The sequence below is a fragment of the Pteropus vampyrus genome, unplaced genomic scaffold (genome assembly GCF_000151845.1).
Source record: "Pteropus vampyrus isolate Shadow unplaced genomic scaffold, Pvam_2.0 Scaffold145, whole genome shotgun sequence".
In the NCBI taxonomy this organism is placed as follows: domain Eukaryota; kingdom Metazoa; phylum Chordata; class Mammalia; order Chiroptera; family Pteropodidae; genus Pteropus; species Pteropus vampyrus.
Window position 1 is genome coordinate 1,419,788 of NW_011888926.1, and position 16,644 is coordinate 1,436,431.

At 40.5% G+C, this 16,644-nt stretch overlaps 1 protein-coding gene and 2 pseudogenes across 1 annotated transcript in view; 2 read left to right on the forward strand and 1 right to left on the reverse strand.

Annotated features, from left to right (window-relative positions):
- WBP2NL (WBP2 N-terminal like) overlaps window positions 1-15,852 on the reverse strand; it is a 26,144-nt gene extending 10,292 nt beyond the window's left edge. The window contains exons 1-5 of the mRNA XM_011369114.1: window positions 15,791-15,852; window positions 10,455-10,563; window positions 10,056-10,197; window positions 9,772-9,864; window positions 5,699-5,809 (exon numbers count right to left, since the gene is read on the reverse strand). Of these exons, the coding sequence (XP_011367416.1) occupies window positions 5,699-5,809; window positions 9,772-9,864; window positions 10,056-10,197; window positions 10,455-10,563; window positions 15,791-15,852 (517 nt within the window). The remainder of the gene's footprint in view (window positions 1-5,698; window positions 5,810-9,771; window positions 9,865-10,055; window positions 10,198-10,454; window positions 10,564-15,790) is intronic.
- Window positions 4,293-4,411, forward strand: LOC111745052 (annotated as a pseudogene).
- On the forward strand, window positions 11,901-12,309 carry LOC105298082 (annotated as a pseudogene).
- Window positions 15,853-16,644: the final 792 nt, after the last annotated feature.

Here is a 16,644-nt window from a genome sequence, read left to right on the forward strand (position 1 = left end):
TAGTAAGGAACCTAAATACCCTACTGTTGGAAATGGACAGATCACCCAAACAGAAAATCAATAAGGAAATAACATCCTTAAATGACACATTAGACCAACTGGACATAATTGACATTTACAGAGCCTTCAATCCCAAAACAACTGCTTATACATTCTTCTCTAGTGCACATGGAACATTCTCAAGGATCGACAACATACTGGGACACAGAGATGGCCTCAACAAATATAAGAGGGCTGAAATCATACCAACCATATTCTCTGATCATAATGCTTTGAAACTAGAGATCGACTGCAGAAAGAAATCAGGAAGAACCACAAATACACAGACATTAAACAACATACTACTGAAGAATAACTGAGTCACAGAACAAATAAAAAGAAAGATCAAGAGATATATAGAAACAAATGATAATGATAGTACAACATATCAAAACTTTTGGGACACGACAAAAGCGGTCATAAGAGGAAAGTTCTTGTCATTACAGGCCTATCTCCAAAAACAAGAACGAGCCCAAATAAACAACCTAATGCTTCATCTTAAAAAAACCAGAAAAGGAAGAACAAATGAAGCTTAAAGTCAGCAGAAGGAAAGAAATAATCAAAATTAGAGCAGAAATAAATGAAATTGAAAAAAAATACAGAAAAAAATAAATGCAACAAAGAGCTGGTTCTTTGAGAAGGCAAATAAAATTGACAAGCCCTTGGCTAAACTTACTAAAGAAAAAAGAGAAAGGACACAAATAAGCAAAATCAGGGATAAAAGAGGGGAAATTATGACTGACCGCAAAAATACAAAGGATCATACAAGAATACTATGAAAAAGTATATAACACCAAATTTAATAACCTAGAAGAAATGGATCAGTACTTAAAAAAATTACGATCTTCCTAAACTGAATCAAGGAGAACTGGAAAATATAAATAGACCGATCAGCAGTATGGAAATTGAAACAATCATCAAAAACCTACCAAAAAGTAAAAGTCCAGGACCAGATGGCTTCACCAGTGAATTCTACCAAACAGTCAAAGAAGATTTGATATCTATTCTCCTCAAACTCTTCCAAAAAATCGAAGAAGAGGCAATACTTTCCAACTCATTTGATAAGGCCAATATCACTTTGATGCCAAAACCTGGTAAAGATATCTCACACACAAAAAGAAAAGTACAGACCAATATCTCTCATGGACACAGATGCAAAAATCCTTAATAAGATACTGGCGAACCGAATACAACAACATATTAAAAAGATTATATACCATGATCAAGTGGACTTCATCCCAAAGGTACAGGGATGGTTCAACATACGCAAATCGATTAATGTGATACACTACATAAACAAATTAAAAAATAAGAACCATATGATCACATCAATAGAAGCAGGAAAAGCCTTCAACAAGATACAGAATCCATTTATGATCAAAACACTTAACAAAATCAGTATAGAAGGAAAGTACTTTAACAAAATAAAGGCCACATATGACAAACCCTCAGCTAAAATTATACTTAATGTTGAAAAACTAAAAATCTTCCCTCTAAGATGAGGAACAAGGCAAGGCTGTCCACTTTCACCATTGTTATGCAATATAACATTGGAGGTCCTATTGAGTGCAATCAGATAAGAGAAAGATACAAATAGGTAACGAAGAAGTCGAACTGTCACTATTTGCAGATGACATGATTCTCTATATAGAAAACCCTAAAGACTCCACAAGAACACTACCAGAAACAATAAGCAAATACAGTAAAGTTTCTGGATACAAAACTAGTGTTCAAAAATCCATAGCGTTCCTACACTCTAATAATGAAGTGTCAGAAAAATAAGTGGAAAAAATGATTCCTTTTGCAATTGCAACAAAAAGAATAAAATACCTAGGAATAAATTTAATGAAACAAGTGAAGGACCTATATAATGAAAACTATAAGACCTTATTAAAAGAAATCGAAGAAGATACAAAGAAATAGAAAGATATTCTGTGTTCTTGGATTGGAAGAATCAACATAAAATGACCATATTACCTAAAGTTAAAATGACCATATTACCTAAAGCATTATACAGATTTAATGCAATCCCCATCAAAATCTCATCGGCATTTTTGAAAGAAATAGAACAAAAAAATCATCAGATTTGTATGGAAGCACGAAAGACCCCAAACTGCCAAAGCCATCCTGAGAAAAAAGAACGAGGCTGGAGGCATCACTCTGCCCGACTTCAAATTATACTACAAAGCAACAGTAATCAAAACAGCATGGTATTGGCAGAAAAACAGACACAAAGACCAGTGGAACAGAATCGAGAGTCCAGAAGTAAATCCATTTTACATGGGCAAATAATTTTTGAAAAAAAAGCCAAAAACAAAAGTGGAGAAAGGAAAGCCTCAATAACTGGTGCTGGGAAAACTGGAAAGCCACCTGCAAAAGAATGAAACTAGACTGTTGTCTATCACCACACACCAAAATTTACTCAAAATGGACTAAGGACCTGAATATAAGACCTGAAACAATAAAATGCATAGAAGAAAACATAGGAACTAAACTCGAGGACCTTGAACTAAAAGAGGATTTTATGAATTTGACCTCAAAAGCAAGAGAAATAAAAGCTAACATAAATGAATGGGACTATATCAAACTAAAAAGCTTCTGCTCAAAGAAATCTGCAAAAGAAATCATCAAGAAGGTAAAGAGACAACCATCCGAATGGGAAAATACATTTGCAAGCAACGCCTCCAATAAGGGCCTAATATCCAAAATATACAAAGAACTCATACGACTCAATAACAACAAAAACAAACAAACGATCCAATCAAAATATGGGCAGAGGACCTGAACAGACACTTCTCCCTATAGGACATACAAATGGCCAACAAATATATGAAAAGATCTCAACATTGTAGCTATTAAGGAAATGCAAATCAAAACCACAATGAGATACCACCTCACACCTGTTAGAATAGCTATAATCAACAGAACAAGTAATAACAAGTGTTAGGATATGGAGAAAAAGGAACCCTCATACACTGCTGGTGGGACTGCAAATTGGTACAGCCGCTATGGAAAACAGTATGGAGGTTCCTGAAAAAACTAAGAATTGATCTACCATATGATCCAGCAAATCCCTCTACTGGGTATTTACCCCAAAGACCTGAAAACCTATATCTGAAAAGATATTTGCACATCGATGTTCAGAGCAGCATTATTCACAGTGGCCAGGACATGGAAGCAACCGAAGTGTCCTACGATAGATGACTGGATAAAGAAGCTGTGGTACATATATACAACAGAATATTACTCAGCCATCAGAAGAGATGAAATATTGCCATTTGCGACAACATTGATGGACCTCGAGATAATCAAGCTAAGCAAAATAAGTCAGACAGAAAAAGCTGAAAATCACATGATATCACTTATATGTGGGATAAAAACCTAAAAGCAACGAATGAATGAACAGGACAAACAAACAGAGACTCACGGACATGGACCATAGACTAGTAGTTTCCAGAAGGTAGGGGGTGGGGGGTAAGGGGGGAGGTAGACGGGTTAAAAGGGGTCAAATATGTGACAGAAATCTAACTATGGGAGGCGAACACACAGTATAAATATATACATGCCTTACTGTTAAAGTATACAGCTAAAACTTATTGGATTTTGTTAACCAATGTCACCATAAAAAAATTAACTCATAAAAAAATCAATAACCTAAATATAAGAGCCAAAATTATAAAACTCCTAGATGTAAACATAGGGATAGATCTTTATGATATTGGACTTGGCAAGAGATTCTTGAATTTGACATCAAGAGTATAAGTAGCAAGAAAAAAATAGATAAATTCAATAAAAATGTAAAAGTTTTGTACATCATAGGACATTATCAAGAATGTGAAAAACAGCCTACAGAATGGGAAAACATATCTGCAAATCCTATAGCTGATAAGAGCGTAATATCCAGAATATATAAATAACTTTTACAAGTCAATGAGAAAAAGATAAACTACCCAAGTAAAAAATGGGCAAAGGACTTGGAGAGATATATCTCCAAAGAAGATATACAAACAGCTGACAGGTACATGAAAAGATGTTCAACAACATTTGTCAATAAAGAAATTCAAATTAAAGCCATAATAAGATACCACCTCACACTCACTAGGATGACTTTCATATGAACAGCAACAAAAATGAAAATAACAAGTATTGGCAAGGATATGGAAAAATAGAAATCTGAACATTGCTGGTGAGAATAAAGTGGTGCAGTTGCTGTGGACAACACTTTGGTGGTTCCTCAAAAAGTTAAATATTGAGTCTATGGCCATGCCACCCTGAACGTGTCCAATCTCGTCTGATCTCGAAAGCTAAGTAGGGTCGGGCCTGGTTAGTACTTGGATGGGAGACCACCTAGGAATACCAGGTGCTGTGGCGTTTAAAAAAAAAAAAAGAAAAAAAGTTAAATATTGAATTACTATAGGGCCCAGTAATTCCAATCCTAGGTAGATACCCCAGAGAAATGAAAACATATGTCCACACAGAAACTTATATACAAATGTTTATAGCAGTTATTATTCATAATACCCATTAGGTGGAAACAACTGAAATGTCCACCAATGGGTGAATGAATGGATAAACAAATTGTGGCACATATGTCCAATGGAATATTATTCAGCCATAAAAAGAAGAAAATACTGATACATGCTACAGCTTGTATCAGAGCCTTGAAAACATCGTATGCTAAGTGAGATAAGCCAAACACAAAAGGTCACATGCTGTGTGATTTCCTTTTATGAGATATATTCAGAATAGGAAAGTCCATAAAGACAAACAGCAGATTAGAGGATACCAAGAGATGTCAGAAAGGGGCAATGGGGAATTACTCCTTAGGGGAGTTATGGAGTGTTTTTTATGGAGTGATGAAAAAATTTCAAAACTAGAGAGAACTGATGGTTGCATAGCATTGTGAATATACTAAATACCACCAAATTGTACATTTTTAAATGGTTGATTATATGTTATGTGCAATTACTTTATAAAACCTTAGCAACACTTACTTTTAGATTTTGAGTATTAAATTTTAATAACTTTTAAAAGCTAAAGTGCCTTTCACTTGTATACAAAAAACTGATGGACACGCACATCACACTCCAAGAACAACCCAAGAAAGGGCTTGCAATTTGGAGTCTGTTAGTCTATTAGGAGACCAGTTGTGGCCCACCAGTAGGCGGTACACAGCATTTAAGAATCAATTATCTGTCACCTCCCAGGAACATGACTCGGCTGCTGTGGACAGGCACAACTGTTAAAGGGTGCAGGGCACAAAGCCTGGGACTGGAGTCCTCAGTGAGGTTGAAGGGCATGGTACAAACTTGATGGCTATGCTTGTGTGAAATGGGAAGGAGAAGTGGGAAAGAACATATATTTTCTGCTCAGGCTATAAGCAGGAGGTGACCATTCCCACTAATGGAAGTTACCCGAGTATGTTCCATATTTGTATATCATAGTTAAAAGTAAGCCTGAAACTGAAATCCAGTCAGTTGATGACTTGCCACTGGGTTTCAGTCTGAAAAAAAAAGTCATGGACGCAACCATTTTCTAGTCCCCAAACCTCTGCTGCTTCTCCTGCAGCAGAGTTGGAGGCAAGCTTGCATTGAATAGATCTTTGAACCCCTGGCATACTTTTTCCGCTCCCAGGAAGAACTTCCCTGTCAGATCTTACCTGGACAAGGCACCTCTTGGTTGCATATCATGCTCCCCTGCCTGGTAATGACATACAATCCTGGAGCACCAAACCAGTAACTTACACTTCCAAGTGGAATTCCTCGGGCAGCTAAGAAGACAAGTTTGACAAAACAGGACTCTTTAATTCTTTTAAGTCAGATGTATAATGGCTATCAACCAAACGATTAACAACAGAGTATTAACCATCACCTTACATGAGTGTCCAACAATGTTCCCAGGATATAAGATGAAAAAAAGACACCGCCCTTGTTCTGAACTCTATGTTTCTTGAGGACAGAGACTATGGCTTATTTGCCTGTGCTTATTCAGAGTCTAGTCTAACATCTATAATAATAGGTATTTAGAAAGGATTTTCAAGTGAAGAATTCTATGAAGTTGGCAAGCTACATCCATTAAAGATCAATTTAATTGTAGAATGGTGCAGAAGAAAGCACTTCTGTTTGTCTCTCTCTGCATCTCTCTTTTAAGGGGCCCACCTGGATAATCTAGGGTAATCTCACCTCGAAATCCTTAAATTGATTATGTCTGCAAAGACTCCTTTTATAAATTAAGTAACATTCACGAGGTCCGAGGATTAGGACATAGATATATCTTTGGGAGTCATTATCAGCCTACCGCACTAATTTCTGCTCAGATGGCATGAACGGTAAGTAACGTATACTGCTTCCCAGCCTGGCCTATAAAAACCTCCCAGGTAAGAACGACTCTCGCCACCTCTGCTGGCTATCCAATGAGGCCATGGAAGCCATGTGTTAAACATGGCAGAGACTCTATTACCCTGAAGGGTCCCTGAAGGGTCCCTGAAGGGTATGTGGAACAGAGCCCCCTTTGATCTCTGCTGATTGGCCTTCACGTAATAAGTAATATCTATCGTCTTAAGCCACTAATGATTAAAATAATTCTAGCTATCTGATTCAATAGCTAGAATTGTTTTAATTAATTGACTATAAATCTAAAGTTGTCCTCCTTACTCCGTCACTCTCCTTTTCATATCCTATTAGTATGTATTCCCAGAAGAATTATTTTAATCTCTTATATGTTTGCTTTTTTTTATATGCCTCTCACTAGACCAAGTTCAACAAATGCAGGAACCACGTATGTCTCGTTTGCTGTTTTCTGTTCCCAATCGTCTCACCTAGTATTTGGCTCAATAGGTATATAAATATATATTTGTTAAAAACATAACTCCAAGAACCTTGACAAATCAGCTCTGTAGAGGGGAAGGGACTCTTCCCTGATCAAAGAATCAGATCATGAAGCATTATGGGTAGTTAATTCCAAAGGCCTCAAGGAAGCCCATCTCACAAGCCCTGATTCTTGCCAGGGAGCAGGGGTAGGTTCCCACACCTATGCCGTGATGCAATCAGACCCAGAGCAGTTCCAGACATTGGGCCAAGTTCATATAAGTTGCCTAAATCCTTTCTAAGTAGCCATGCAACTGCTGGGACTCTGAACGTAGTTTTGCAGGCCATGAAGCAGAGAGCACAAAGAGGATCCCCTGAAGTTGCCTAACACTTAGCCCATAATCCTAAAAATGCCCCCTCAGTACTATGAGGCCAAAGATAAGAGTGAATTCAAGACCCAGCATGCAATTGTCCTGAGTTCCCCAGATACCTACAGCAAAAAGAAACTGGACTTCCGAGTGTCCCCTGAGCCTGGATTCCCAACAGCTGTACTCCCTCTGTCTATCAAGACTCCCTGTTATACAGCGTCAGGCTTCCAGATCTCTGCCCTCTGGACCATGAAGAGCTGTGGGCTGGGTACAGCTTGTGAACTCCTTGATCTATCTTTGAACTACATCATTAAAGGTAACTGTAAAAATTTTCTTACTCCTCAAGTTCCTATAATACGGCTCTTGGATCATCTTTCTTTTCCACTGATTCACTGGAATCTCTCTTGCGAAGACCACAAACAAACTCAGATTTCTACGTGCAAAGCACATTTTTCAGTCTTCATCTTACCAATCATCTCTGCAGCAGCTGCCACAGACGAGCACCCGTACTGCTTGAAACTTTCTCCTCCCTTGACTTCTGGGGTAACAAACTCACTTGATTCTCCTCCTACCTCTCAGTCAGCCCCTTCTCAATTTTTATTGCAGGTTGCTCTTCTCTACCATTCCTTAAATGTTGAGGACCTTTATAACACTATCTTTAACTCACTAAATGAACCCATCACTCGTGGCTCCAGAGACGACTTGTGTGCTAAAGATTTCCAAATCAGTCTCTACATATGGTTCATCTCCGGAGCTCGGAACTGCATGTTCACTGGCATCTAGCATTCCCACACTCCTCACACCCATACAGGGGGTAAGAGTACAGGCTCAAAAGGACACAGCATCCTTTACATAGTGTTCCTGCCAAAATATAACCCAAACATAGCCTGAGTATAGTTCATGAGGAAACAGGCAAACCCAAACTAAAGGACATTCTACAAAACATTCTACAAAACATTTTACAAAACATTCTTTTTAAAATGTCAGTGTCACAAAAGACGAAGAAAGGCTGAATCTGAATTAAGAGACCAAAGGAATGGGCCAACTAAATTCAATGTTTGACCCAGGATTACCCATTTAGTGGGAAAAAAGTGCTATTAGAATCAGAAACTGTAATGGACCAATCCTTTGTACTTCAATATAAACTATATAATAAGTATTGTTTCAATGTTAAATTTTCTGAATTTGATAAATACACTGAGGTTAGATAAGAGAATGCCCTTGTTCTTAGAAGATACACATTCGAATATCTAGAAATGAAGGATATGATTTTTGTGACTTACTCCCAAATATTTCAGTAAAAACAAAAGCAAAAACAAAAAAAGGATAAAACAAATATAAGAAAATGTTAATAATGGGTAATCTAGATGAAGAGTCCATGCTAAATCATTGTAATATTCTTGAAACTTTTCTATACATTTAATTTTTTCAAAATAAAATGTTTAAAAAGAGAGAAAGAATAGGGTTCAAATTCCAGCTCCATTGCTTGCTAACTGTATAGCCTTGGGAAATTATATAACAATCACTGACTCAGTTTCCCCAGCTATAAGTTGGGAATAATGATAGTATCTACATCATAAGGTTTTTTGTGAGGATTAAATATATTGACACATGTAAAGGGCTTGGAACACTCTAGTATATGTTAAGCATTCAATAAATGTTAGCTAAGATTATTATGTCTAAAATTAAATTCATTTCCTCTCCAACTTAGACTCTTATATTCTTGACCATGGTTTATAGCATCACGAGCCAGTCAGTCTTCTAAGCTAGAACCTTCACTCCATCTTCTATGCGTCCCAGCACTGTGTCCACGCCTCTATTACAGCACATGCCATAGGCAGGATAACATATGTGCATATGTGTCTCTACTAGACTGTGTCTCAACTAAATTGGAGTTGATGTGGAAGGCAATGGAGAAAGGAAAAGAGTGTTCCAGATAGAGCAAATAGCATGAAGGCTCAGAAGTGAGAGAACAAAGCACAAAGAACTCCAGTTGGACTGGAGTACAAAAGGTGTGAGAGTGAAGGACATGAGTGAGGCTGGACTGAATAAAAGTACCTCATAAAAATTATTTGTATTCAATTCTGAAAGAGTCATTTGGCATATCCATTAGAGCAGCGCTATAGGGCTTGACAGTACCCCTTCCCTCCTCTCATGAAAGATGGAGACTAAACCTAAGAGAAACAAAGGCAAAGCCAGAGGAAAAAATGACAAAAAGGCATGCCAGGGGAAGAACTGCTGGGGCTCCCTGGCCTGAAAAAGAGACTACTCAGTGATATATGAGACCAGCATTTAGATGGACAAAAGACTATCAGGTACACTTAGTCACTCAGGTGTCTGCAAACTCCTCAGGACAGGGGAAAATCTTTGTGCTCCCAGCACATAGTATGGTACTTGGCGCACAGTAGGTAGACTCAGGAAATGCCTGCTGAATACATATGCAGCCACCAACTGCCTGACTGGAGTAGCCAGAAAATCTTGACTGAGTAAAAGTCCTACTTTAAGTCCACAAGCCTCAAAACCTCAAACTGCTTAAGATCTTTATCATTATCGCTCACCGGCAGAGGCAGCTTTCGTCATCAACTGGGCAAATTCGATGGCACCTCCTTTTCTGAAGGCTAACTTAAAAGTAGCCTGTCCTTCCCAGTCACCTGCGGGAAGAAACGGCACACACTAAGAGGCTGGCATAGCTGGTTACAGAAGGACTACCACGAACACCGAGAGAAGCAATACCCAAAGAAACTGGGCAGCTTTCCTTTAATTCCAACATGAGCCATATCTGAAACTTAAACCTTCTGGAAGCTTTTGAGAAAAAAATACATGGCTGAAGGTAAACACTTACCATCTGGAGCTGCCTGAATGGTTCCTTTAATGCAGTTGGGGGCAAAGACTGGTTGTTCAACAGTGCAGTTACTCATCAGATTAAATGGCATCATAAAAGAAAGCATGGGATCATTGACTGAGTGTGAAGTTACGAAGATTACCTAAGAGAGAAAAGAAATTTTGGAAAAGGAATGCGATTTGTCCACGGATTGAGACCTATAAGAGCACTTCTAAGGTCAAGGTTGCTTTGATATTCTGGTGTGAGAAACATCATCCATTTTCTGCTATTGTTCTTCAACATGGCATATCTCAAAGTGCGAATATTTTAAAACACTTTGAACCTCAATGGTTAACTTCGCTCCATTTTAAAGAAAACTAATGTAGAGTTAATCAGATCAAAGAAACAAGTAGAAATTACCCGGTATGAAGTGAGAAACAATGTTCCCCTCTTTATACCACTAAAAAGATTGGATCCCTCTGGTTGCTGTAGGAAAGAGAGGTCCACATCCTGACACTGCTTCAAGACACTGCAGAAAAGAAAGAGTGGACAGCAAACAATTTAGAAGTTACATAAAGTGACAAATGAAGCTCTTAGCACAGTTCCTAGCCCAGAGCCAGCACTCAATAAATGTTAGCGGCTGCTGCTATCACCACTTTTATTGAAATAGAAAGGAGTTTAAATGATCTCATTCTCTGACAATTCATACTTATTCTTCTCCCTCTTTATCTTTGGATTATTTTTCTTATCAAATCTACTTCTTTCCTTAATGTTTATTCATCAATTCTTATACTGTTTGTGTAGTAACTATCAAGCACTGTGCTAATGGAAATGTTTCTTTGACTCTGGTAAAGAAGGCACGCAGAGTGCTCCAGAATCTGCTGGCATGTCACTCCCTCTGCCTGCCATGTTCTATCCTCACTCTTAATGTGAAAAACTTGGATTCATCTTACTCTCACTCATAGAATTCTATTGGGTTTTTTTCTTTCTTAGTGTTCATTATATTTATTTGTCCAATGTCTTTCCTAATGACTATTAGGGACAATGTCTGCCTTCTTTGCTACCGCAGCCCTAGCAAACGGTGGGTGCTCATAAACATTTATTGAAAGAAGGAGTAAATGAAAACATGAATACAGGTAAATAACACAAGCAATATATAACATACATCACATAAATGGCACAAAAATGTCATGGCAATTAAGTGGAAGGGGAGATTAGTTCTAGTTGAAGTAACTAGGAATGACTTTATAGAAAGGTTGAAATTTGAGCTGATTCTGAAGAGATGAATAGTGTTTCAATAGGCAGAGGTGAAGGTAGGAGACAATCTTGATGAGGACCAAACAGCGTTAATGGAGATGCTGGGGCAGCATTACTGGAGGTGTGTAGCACAAAGCAAACTACATACATGGAAGCAGACCACCTGTATGGAAGTGAGGTCGGGAGGAATAGTGAGATAAAGCTAGAAAGCCATGCTGGGACTATAACTTGGAGATATCATTTGATAGGCAAGGAGGAACTGAGCTGTGGCCATCCTGGCAGGGTCGTCATATGATCAAGGAGATGGCAGTATGTTGGAGGGGCCCGTTTAAGTTTCTAAAATAGTCCCTATCTGCAGTAATAAGAACTAAAACTAGGGTGGGGGTGAGCGGATACAAAAGGCTTTCTAAAAGACTATGAATATAAGGGATGTCAGCAAAAATAGTGGAATAGGGAACTCCAAGTCAGTCCAGAACTCTAAACTCTAATCAAAAGCTTACAGCACCTAGAGAAATGTTTAATTAAAAAAAAAAAAAAAATGACAGCTCTCTTTGAGGAAGACACAGTAGCAGTGCAGTGGAGCAACATTCTGCACGCTACTGCTCCTGACTCACCGCTGTCCGCTCTCACAGAGGAACAAGTTGGTCAGGAAGCCACGCTGCAGCCTTGGATTTTAAAGATACCAGAAAGACACCCGTGGAACCAGAGGTGGTGATTCACTGAATTAGAATTACTCCGACCAGCTGCGACGTAAAATCTTTGGAGAAAGTGTGTGCTGACTGGATCAGAGGTGCAGAGGACAAGAATCTCAAAGTGAGAGGACCAGTTCAGATGCCTACCAAGACTCTGAGAAGCACAAGAAAAAGCTCCGTGGAGGGAAGGTTCTAAGACTTGGGATCGTTTTCAGATGAGGATCCACAAGCGACTCATTGACCTGCACAGTCCTTCTGAGATTGTTAAGCAGATTACTTCCATCAGTATAGGAGTCGAGGCTGAAGTCACCACTGCAGATGCTTAAATCAGCCTTTTCAATAAATTGACCATCAGTTGTTAAAAAACAAAACTAACAAACAAACAAAAAAATGACAGACCAATATCCCTGAATATAATGTCACATTAAAAAGATTATGTACCACAGCCAAGTGGGATTTATTCCGGGAATGCAAAGATGGTTCAACATATGAAAAATCAATCAATGCAACAAAACCAGAACAGCGATATGATTCAGCAATCCCACTCCTGGGTATTTATCCAAAGGAAGTAAAAACAGGATATCGAAGAGATGTCTGCACTCTTATGTTCATTGCAGCATCACTCACAAGACCCAACATACAGAACAACCTAAGTGTCTGTCAATGAATGAATGGATAAAAAATATGTGGTGCACATATGTGCATGCATGCGCACACACAAAGGAATATTATTTGGTCATAAGGAAGGAAATTCTGTCACATGCTACAACATAGATGAATCCTGAGGACATCATGCTAAGTGAAATAACCCAGAAAGAGGACAAATACTGTATGATCTCATTTATATAAGGAATCTAAAAGAAAAAAGAAAACAAGTCAAATGCATAAAAGCAGAGTAGAATAGTAATTACCAGAGGTTCAGGAGGTGGGAGAAATGAGGAGATATTGGTCAAAGGATACAAATTTACAGTTATGTAGGATGCATAAGTCTAGAGACCTAATAGGCATGATGACTATACTTAGTAATTCTGTAGTAAGCACTGGGAATATGCCAAGAGAACATATTTCAGGTGTACTCATTACATAAAAAAATGGTAACTATGTGAGATGATATGTTAATAGTTTGATTACAGTAACTATTTCAATATGTATATGTATAATAAATCATTATGTTACACATCTTAAATATATACAATTTAAATATCCTTAAATGATAAAGATGATAGATTTTCTGTTAGGTGTTTTTTACCACACCAAAAAATAAACAACTTAGTAAAAGTGGAGAAAATTCATGAGCCAAGAAAATTTGCCAAAGACATATAACTACTCAATAATCATATAAAAAATAAGTTCAGTAGCAGTAAAAATTTTTTAAAAGATTCCATTATTCACACATCAAGACTGGCAGAGATATCAAAGATTAACACCAGGTGTTGGCAAAGTGTGGTGAAATGGGCACTCACAGTACTGAGAGGAATGTAAATTGATATAATTCTGTAGGGTAATTTTGCAAAAAAAATATTTATATGTATTTATATGTATTTATATTTTATAATAGTTTGACAAGAATTTTTATATTATAAAAATATATTTTAAATCTTTTTTAAAAAAAAGTTTATGTCCTCTGATCCCACAAGTCTACTTGCAGGAACATATCTCAAAGAAATATTTTGACAAATGGGCAAAGATAAGTTTTCAAAAATGTTCACTGAGGCAGTATTTATAGCAATGACAAATTAAAACCAGAATATCCCAGATAGGGGCTTGAGGAAAGACTTAAGCATACTAGAATACCAGCCATTGAAAATAATGATTTAGATATTGATACTGAAAAAGCATTCTCAATATATTGGTAAATGAAGAAAACAAGTTCCAAAGCAGTATGAGGGGAGGAAATGTGTATTTTTCCATCAGGGAAAGTGAAGGATACATAACGAAATGTAAACAGCACTGGGTGTCGGAATCTGGGGCAATTTAATTTTTTTCTAATTTTTCTACAATAAATATATACGGTATCTGCACAAGTTTTAGAAAGATGGTCAAAACAAACAAACACAAACCTCAATGTCTTCCCTTTTTACCAGTAGAGTCTGGATTCTCATGACTTCTCAGCTAGAAGGGGAAAAACATCTCACAAAACACAGCCAATCTGTGATGAATTTCTCAAGTGCGCATTGTGAACAGGCAGGAAAAGTCAAAATATAACCAACCTTCTCCCTCTCAAGCTATTTCTTTAAGCCAGAGCCCTGACAAGACCTTCTGTGATGAGAAAGCAGAACAGTAGTCCTTTTCCTCTGTGGGGCAGCAGAGTAGAGTTTAAAGCACATTATCCAAATTCAAACTCAAACCCCAGCTCGCACATGCACTGGCCATACAACGGAGGGCAAGTTACTTTTTTTTTGTTTCCATTTCTTGCCCGTGAAATGAAGGAAATGCTACTGATCCCAATTGTGGAGAGAGCAGCGTTAAGTATAAAACTCTCAGAACAGTGCTTGGGGGTGATTAAGTTACTCAAGAGCACAGAACGGACCCTTAAAGATAATTCAAAGGATCATAAAATATCAGTTCGTTATAATTGTTTTAAAACAGGCTTCATTTCCTGCCTCCAAGAAACAGAAAAGCAGAGAGACAAACCGGTAGCCTGAGTGAGGAGACACCCAAAGCCTGATTTAGAAGTGCTTCAGGGCCCAGAGTGAGTCACAGGCACAAGGGGCGAAGTGCCCCGGGCCAGAGTGTACGGAGACGTCGCGGTCAGAGGGAGCAATCGCCTCCTACTGCAAAATCGAAGCAAGCAGCAGAGGCCCTACGGGAGCAACGCAGGACGCATGGCTTTGGCGGCCCGTATAAATCTGTCAAGAAAATAGTCGGGGGAAGGAAGCATAGGAAAAAAGATCTGGACACCAGCATGTGGTGCTGTCTTAATGGATCTTCCCGACAAACGCGTTCAACGCAGCCGAGGGCGCTCGGTCTCACCTGAGCACAGCGCTGGGTTTCAGGCCGCACGGCCCAGGGAGCGCATAGCAAAACGAGGGCGATTGGAGCAGAGAGAGGAGCCTGATTAAGGGGAGCGCGGCGGGGAGGCCGAGCAGGACTCTGCGGGAAGCTGGGGGCCCGAGGATTAAGGAAGGGAGCCGAGTGGAGTCGAGGCATAGGGGCGATGGGGTGAAAACGGTCTCCTACAGACCGAGCCTGCTGGCGGTGAGAGGAGAGGCGACAGCGGCGGGCACCGCGGGCGCCCCGGGCACCGAGCAAAGAGCCCAGCGAGGCCGAGGGAGCGTCATTCTTTCGATCGTCTCCATAAAGGGCAGTCATCTCCCTGGTTGGGGCCAAGAACAAAAGGCCCTCTGGGAAGTTCTGAGAGTGTGGAGAGGCCTCCGACACTTCGGGATCTTTCTAGAATGATCCACCCTCATGCCTCTTCTGCCTGCGGAAATCCAGAACCTTGTTCCCGGGGATAGGGGGAGGGGCTGCACCTCAGTCGCAGGGGCGGCGCGACTCCCTACGACCCTCAGGGTGCTCCCTCCCTTCTTCTGAAGCGACGACGCGCGCCGCCCACCCAGCGCCCGCTCCTCGTCCTCACGCACGAGGAGGCGCGCTCCCGCCACCTTCCTCACACACCAGCTGGCACGCTCCCGCCCGCGCCTACGGAACACCCACGAGGCAGTGCGCGCGCCCCAACGTCGGGGGCGGAGCTAAGCGGGACCGGCGAACAAGGCGGGAAGGCACCTGATTCGCTGGGAGTTTGCGAGCCGCCCCCGGTCGGTTGCCTCCCTCCTCCACCAGCACCCCGGACGTCCCCTCAGGCACCTTTCGCCGTAAGGGATGATGGCTCCACGGCGATTCTCCGTGTGGCTCTGGTTCACCGCCATCGTGCTCCGGGCCCCTCCTGCCGCCCCTCAGATGGGAAGGGGCGGGGCTCCGAGGCGGAGGGCGGAGATTATGGCGCAAGGACGAGCAGTGAGCGGGCGAGGCGCCTGGTCACGTGAGGGGCAGTCGTCAGAGGCCCGCAGGGAAGCGGGTGGATTCGGGGCGTTGACTCCGCCGCCAGGGCGCGGAGGGGTGAGTGATGGCTGGGTGGCCCCCTCCACCCGCACCTGGCCGCTTGGCCCCTGCGTCCTCGCCCCGCGTGGCAGCCGCGCTACCCGGGGCGGGAACTCGAATTAGTCCTGTCAGAAATTAAAGTTAAAAGCAGGAGTTTCCAGCACCCTCCCTAGCTCATGTCAGGATGCTGCTGCCCTTTGGAGAAAGGGTCTACAATGGTTGCCTGCTTCTATTAAGGCGAGTAGAACTTTTTCCCACCAGAGAAAGCTGATTTCTTATGAGGCAGCACCCAGAACAGGGAGCGTGAGCTGGGTCAGGAAGTCAAAGGGGAGTCCGGGCCAGCTCCAAGGTGGAGAGAGCCTGTGTCGTCCATCGTACCTGCCCTGCCACCTCCAAAGGGAGACCGTGAGGATCCAGTGGGATATATGATACCGGAAGTGCTTTGAAGACTGGAATGTATATCCCTTTTTTCCTTTAAACTTCACAAATAGCCCCAGGGGGTTCCAAACAAAGAGGCGTTAATATCTTTTGGACTACTGTATTTCATCAAATTTAAGATGCTGTCAGTTATGATACACCATTTCAAATATACCACTAAGAAAAAAAGTTGCCAATAGACA